This window comes from Barbus barbus (assembly GCF_936440315.1).
Source record: "Barbus barbus genome assembly, chromosome: 36".
Classification (NCBI taxonomy): Eukaryota; Metazoa; Chordata; class Actinopteri; order Cypriniformes; family Cyprinidae; genus Barbus; species Barbus barbus.
In genome coordinates, this window is record NC_136714.1 from 25986937 (window position 1) to 25993915 (window position 6979).

General features: G+C 36.1%; 1 protein-coding gene across 11 annotated transcripts in view; it reads left to right on the forward strand.

Annotated features, from left to right (window-relative positions):
• LOC306855746 (myomegalin-like) overlaps positions 1-6960 on the forward strand; it is a 37683-nt gene extending 30723 nt beyond the window's left edge. For 7 of the 11 annotated variants that reach the window (XM_079394584.1, XM_079394580.1, XM_079394586.1 and 4 more), the window contains 9 exons: positions 553-674; positions 767-967; positions 1493-1552; positions 2190-2380; positions 2478-2609; positions 4535-4673; positions 4753-4799; positions 5786-5831; positions 6259-6960. In XM_079394584.1, the coding sequence (XP_079250710.1) occupies positions 553-674; positions 767-967; positions 1493-1552; positions 2190-2380; positions 2478-2609; positions 4535-4673; positions 4753-4799; positions 5786-5831; positions 6259-6374 (1054 nt within the window). In that variant the 3' untranslated portion in view covers positions 6375-6960. The remainder of the gene's footprint in view (positions 1-552; positions 675-766; positions 968-1492; positions 1553-2189; positions 2381-2477; positions 2610-4534; positions 4674-4752; positions 4800-5785; positions 5832-6258) is intronic. The other 4 variants (XM_079394579.1, XM_079394587.1, XM_079394588.1 and 1 more) reach the window with 2 other exon arrangements.
• The last annotated feature ends 19 nt before the right edge of the window (positions 6961-6979 follow it).

Genomic DNA, 6979 nt, shown 5'->3' on the forward strand with positions numbered 1-6979 from the left:
TGACGCAGTAATCTTTCTGACTGATTCAGTGAGTCATTCAGTTGTTGATGCAGTAATTGATTCTGTGAGCCAGTTGTTCAGTGAGTGAGTGAATTAATGCAATTCAAGTCTGATTCAGTCAGTTACAGACTGATTCAATCTGCAATTCAGTTGTTGATGTAGTAATCCTTCTGACTTTTTGGTTAAGCAGTAAGCATTTTGATCAATTCATTGAGTCAGTTAATTCAGTAATTGTGACTGATTCCGTAAGTAGTTCATTTGTTAATGCAGTAATCATTTTGACTCAATCAGTAAATTATTATTTTTTTTTTATGCAGTAATTGTTTGCACTCATTCACTGAGTGAGTTGGTTGTCCTACAAATTCAAATCTATTTGATTCAGACTAATTTGCAAATTAGTGTGACTGATTCAAATAAAAAGAATCATCTAAAAAGAACAATTTGTTTGACATCGAACATAGTTGCTGTTGCACTGTATTTTAGTTTTGCATGCAACCAGTGAGGACAACATAAAGTTATTTTGTGCATGCACTGATGTGTGTGTGGTTTCAGGTTGCAGTGTGAGAACAGTCATCAGAGGCAGCAGTTGTGTGATACCCAGCAGCTCTTGCAGTCTGTGCGTGTGGAGCTGCAGGTGCATGAGCACACAAAGAACTCGACACACACTCACACAGGTGCGTACACACACACACACACATGCTCGTGATGCCTGAACATGCTGTCGAGGGAGGTTTGAGACACTGCTGATATCCGTGTGTGTGTTCAGGTGAGGGTCGTGGCTCTGGATCTGAGAGCGGTTCAGCGGCGGATCTGAGCGAGCTGTTGTCTGAGATCAGACAGCTGCGTGTTCAGCTGGAGAGAAGCATCCAGATCAACACCACACTGAGACAGAGACTGGAACAACAGCTGCTGACCCGCACCGACCCCAGATCAACCATCAACATCAACTACCTGCTGTCCAAAACAGGTACACACACACAAAGTGTCTTTATTTGAGATGCATTAATTATTGCAGAGCAATTTTGTTAAAACCTTAAATCTGAGAAGTTAGTGATTTTTAAACCAATGTAACACATTTTCCGCTTTTTCTATTGTTCTGTCATTCTTTCAATCTATTTTTCGTTCGTTTTTTTCTTTTCCATTTTTTCTGTCATTCTTTTCCATTTATTTTTCGTTTTCTTTCTTTCTGTGTGGTTTTGTTCTTACTTTACTTTTTCTTTTTTGTTCATTCTCTCTTTCTGTCATTCTTTTTTTTTGGTCTATCTTTTGTTCTCTTGGTTGTTTTCTTTCGCTCGGTCTTTCATTCGTTCTTCTTTTTGTTAATTTTTCCTTTTTTGTTCTTTCAATCTTTCCTTTTCTTTTTGTTCTTCTGTTCGTTCTTTCATTTTTTTTTTTTTCTTTTTTTTAATCTTTCTTTTGATCGGTCTTGTTCTTTTTGGTCATTCTTTCTTTTGACATATCTTTTTATGTCTTTCACATTTCTTTTTCTCAGATGAAGTTGGTAAATCAGATGTTCTTCACTTGCATACAGATGTGTCCAATGCTGCACATGGTATGCATCTTTGGCCTTTTCTGTTGTTTGTATGATTATAAAGATATTGGTCAGTTTATGGACAGATTTACATTGCAGTGATGATTCTAAAGAGCATGAAAATGAATAAGAAATTGCAGCATGTTTGTTGGAACAAATTATGAATTACGTTGTTTATACATCATAGTAGTATTTGTTTTAGTGGCATTTTGTGGGTTTGTGAATAAGATAATTATTATTATATACTATTTGTCATTGTTGTCATTGTTATTAGATTATTATATATATATATATATATATATATATATATATATATATATTCTGTAAGTAAAATAAACCTGCTATTACAGTAGAGAATTTAAATAATCTTCTTTCATCTAAATAAAAGAGAATAAAACTAAAAACATTTAGTTTTATTACAGTAATGAGATTGCAATTGGTGCTTAATTGAGAATAATATCACAAAATCTTTATGGTTCTAAAAATAGGCTCGAGTTTTCTTTTATGCACTTTTATTTTGTAAGTCTGTTTGGATAAAAGCATCTGCTAAATGACTAAAAATATAAATGTTCTTTTATATGTGACTCTTTTATTTTTGTGAAGTTTGCTCATAAACCCTGAAAATGAAAAGGTCATTTCCACTTCTGTTTGTGTTCAGACAGCGGTAGCTCCGTGGACTCTGGTTCCCACGCTCCGTCCCGGCTGGTCCCGGGTCACCGGCTGTGGGCGGACAGACGCGGGCGTCACGTTCTGGGTCTGATCGAGGACTATAACGCCCTGCGCAAACAGATCACTGAAGCCAAGAGACTCACTGCAGATCTGGACACACAGATCCACGACTGCGGCCGGGTGAGAACACACACACTCTCACTCACTCACTCACTCAGTCTGGTGTGTGTTAGGGTCATGTTTCAGCGCTGAATGTGTTTCCTGTGGTGTGTGTCAGGCTGTGGATCAGCTGAAGAGCTTCTCTGGCAGTGTGAACACCATGCAGCAGGTTCTGGAGGAGGCCGCTCGACTTCTGAAACTGCTCTGGAGAGTCTCACTACCCTCAGGAGACGCCACACACACTCAACAGGTAACATGAGGTTTTTATTTAGATAAAGCTTAAATATAGGGTGAATTCATACCAGGAACGTCCACTAGTTCACTTGCTTTGGTCTGGACCAAATACAATGTTGATTTTTTTTTTTTTGTGCTTCACTTTCATACTACCCTTGTTGCAAGTGAACCAGAAATTGTAAACAAAACCACACGTGTGCTAAGGTCATCTATTCATTGGTTCAACCGTACCAGAGTTTGTTTGGAAGCGGACCGAGACCACCTCTTCAGCTGGGTCTCGGTACGGTTGTTTGGTCCACACCCGAGTGTGATTGCTGTATTCACACCTGCCCAAAAGATCTGTTTCATGAAGGGAAACAAACTTGAGTTGTTTCAAGATAGGTGTGAATCCACCCATAATGACTTAAAGGTCCCATATTGTACACCTTTCTGGAGTTTTATTTTAGGTTCTGATGTCCTTAAGAATATATATTTGCAGTATAAGTACCAAAAACCATCTCAATATATTTTTACAGCTCTTCTCTCAGGAGCTCTGCTAAGAACAGGTCGATTTGGGCCTGTCTAATTAATATTTACGAGCCTCTCTTCTGATTGGCCTGTCGTTTCCTGAGTGACGCACGGCTAGACCAACCACAGGTAACTAGGGTCATGTAGGGCCAACGTCACAATTACGTCCCAGCGCTAGCTGGAGGCAAAACAAAGGGAGGACTGGAGGCGACCCATTCAAACCAGCGCAGATTTGACTACATAAGGAAATATCATTTTGTTGTTATGTTGGGTGCCAGAATCGACTTAATACAGCCTCAAATTAGAAATTTGATCGCATACCTGCTGCCACTGCCTGACAAAAGGCTGTGACTGAGTACATCGGACGTCACATTTTTACGGAAGTCACAAGGGCTCGTGAAAAGTCACAGCTACTTTATACAGGCTGTGTGCATTTTACTGTGGATTGACTGTTCTGAAACTTATATGGTAGTTACACAGCCCCTAGACCTCTGTTATTATGAAAAAAGCCAGGAAATTTCAGTTTTGACAATATGGGACCTTTAAGACTAATAAAGGAAGGTAACTGACATTAAATGCATCATGAAATGTTCCTTTCATTGGATACAAATATAATAAAATGTGACATCAATAAGTGTGTAATTAATTAATTAATTATGTATTTATTTATGTGAAATAAAATACTTTTCAGGAAAATAAACTTCACTTAACTGTTGGCATATGGGCAAAAAACAATCACAATACAATGACTCTGTATAATCAAGTTAATTTTATCAATTTGATTATTTACTTATAAATAAAATGCATCTTGTAATGTAATATAGTATGATAAATTATGTATAAGATGAAATAATTCAATACATGTTCCTATCATTAAATAGAAATACAATAATTAGTGACCAGAAACAAGGTGTTACGTTAACGTTTTATTAATTTATTTGTGAAGTAAAATACACCTTGAAATGTAAAATAATAGATTAAATTAAATGTCTGACGATTAAGTTAAATAATAATAAAAAACATTGTAAAGTGTTCCTATCATTAATTTCACACCTTATTTATGGTCACATATTGTATTATATTGAAATAAATAAAAAATAATTTTCCATTTTAATTTATGTGAAATAAAATATAGCTTATAATGTAATAAAAATGTAATAAGGTGTGAAATTAATGACTTTTAATTAAAATGAAGTTCAAATTTATTTAAACAAAATACACCTTATTAAATACAGGTGACTAAATTAAATATATTGCAAAATAATGAAATACATTGTGGACTGCTCTTACCATTTAAATAAAAAATACTACAAAATGCGACTAAAGGTGTGAAAATTTAATTGAATTAAAATAGAACTGAAAGTCTACTTTTGTGAAAGTAGTACTTCTGTGTCTCGTTCATCTGTGTGTGTGTGTGTGTGTGTGTGTCATCAGGAGGAGCTGCTGAAGAGTGAGATCAGTCGTCTGAAGACTCGTCTGTTTCAGCAGGAGCGGATGCTGAGTGGAGCCGTCAAATGCCTCCGATCCACCAACCAGGTGAAAGAGGGCATGGAGCGCGTCATCATCGACCAGCGTAAGAGAGCAGCACACACACACACACACACACTCATGCAGCGTCAACCAACACTGATGTGCGTGTTGTGTTTCTGCAGTGTCTCTGACTCACGGTGTGCTGAAGAGAGCCAGAGGAAACCTGGAGGTGCGTTTGCCTTTGTGTTCTTTACATGCATTCAAACTCTCTGTTCGTCCTGGGAAAAATGTATCGTGTTTTCCACAGAAATATGAAGCAGCACGACTGTTTTCTTGAGCAGCGAATCAGCATATTAGAATGATTTCTGAAGGATCATATGACACTGAATAATGCTGAAAATTCAGCCTAACATCACAGCAATAAAGTATTTAAAGTATATTCAAATTAAAAACACCTGTTTTAAATTACAATAATATTTCACAGTATTACTGTTTTTACTGTATTTTTGATCAAATAAATGCAGACTTGGTGAGCAGAGGAGACTTCCTTCAAAAACATTTAAAAAAATCTTAGCCAAAATCTTAACGTTGCACATGGTCACACGGAGGATGTGATGCTAATGAATGACAGAATAAAAATAAAATGCTTCCTAACAAATTTCTTGGACCCAAAGTATTCAAGCAGAGTTTTGATGGTAATTTTTGTTACTCATTTTTTGGGGGGAATGTCAGAATTAGTAATATACACTATATAATAAATAGTTTTTTATATATATAATTTAAAATAAGTCATTTAAAAATAAAATAGTTATATAGTAGACTTTTAAATATATATAATAAATTGATGCAACTGAATGACATTAAAAAATAAAATACTTAAATATATTGTTATACTCAAAGCATTTAAGGAGTTTGATGGTGTATCCTTTGTTAAACTGTTTTTTGGATGTCAGAATTAATTTATTGCCATTAAAAAAAAAAAAAACTTATAATCACAAGACTGTGGACTTAGTATGACATTTATTTTCTAATTTTTAATTTTTGTTTTTGTGCCAAAACACCTTTAAAATATTTTTTGATGTTCTGTTGTCCTGAACGTTTCTTTGTAAAGGACATTTATATGGATATTTTACTTTTTTTAACCGTTTTTTTTTTCTCTCTCGTCTTCATGATATTAATACTCTGCCGCTGTGGTTTATTTCACCTGTCTTTCAGTCTAACTATCTGAATGTTTTTGGGCTGAAGGGTCTGCAGGTGGAAGGTTAGTTTAATGACGGCTCATGTGTTTGTGTGCTTTCAGGAGCAGATCTGTTTCTTTGCATGACGATCACTGCATGTTCACTGCTCTCTTTCCTTTTCTTTCTTTTTTGCTTGCAGTTGTTTAAACCCCAGTGGCCCGTATGAAGAGTTTTACTCCATGTCTCTGCTGTGTTTGTCTGAAGGGGTTTTAAGCCCTAAACACACTGCATGATTTTCGGTTGTCCCAGACGAAAGATTGACATCGTGAAACAATCGTGGCGAATCAGAAATTGCCACAGTTGTTTCACGATGCCAGTCTTTCATCTGGGACACCCAAAATCGTGCAGTGTCTCGGGTTTTATTTCAGGCTTGAGATGCTCTGCATGGATTTGCTTGATCTTTTGGCTCTCAACACATCTCTTGATAGTTTTACCTGATTGTTTCTGCAGGACGTCCCACTGAATGGCCAGTGACCAATCAGCAGTCGGGGGGCGTGGCCTGTCCTCATCAGCGTTCAAGGAGAGGCTCAGCCTGCAGTGAAAACTCCTCCCACTGCAGCTGTTAGAAACTTCACACTGACTCCAGATCAGGACTGGTGATGCCTAACGTCATGGTTATCTCACTTTTATTTTGCGTTCTTAATTTATTACTCTCTTTGTGAGGTACGCTGATGCCGTTCAGAAGTATTTGCACATATACAGTGATCATTTAAACGTGTAAAAGGGAATGTTTTTAATAGCGGAAGAGATTTTCTCTTGTAAATACTTTGAGCTTTAGTTTTAGACAGTCTCGTGTTCGTCTCCAGTGATGCTGTATTATCCTGCTTAAGATCTAATATTTTGATTTAAATGAGCTCATGGTTTAATGTAGCAAACTGTGTTTAAAGTAAATATATAAATCCTCATAAAACAGTCTCTCTGCTTTCATGGTAAACCGTTTAAATTATACGGGACTAATCAGCATTGGATTTTATACAGCTACTCAACCTTGACAGCAAGACTTCAGTCAGATTTTAATATTTGCATTTACGTAACGATTTGTTTATTAGTAAGCCTATGAAAACATTTTTATTGGACATTTTAATGGAATAGATCAATGCTGAATGTGAATAATGCACTTCTACAATATAAAAAAACTAATTATTACTTTTGTATGTTTGTTTTGTAAAGA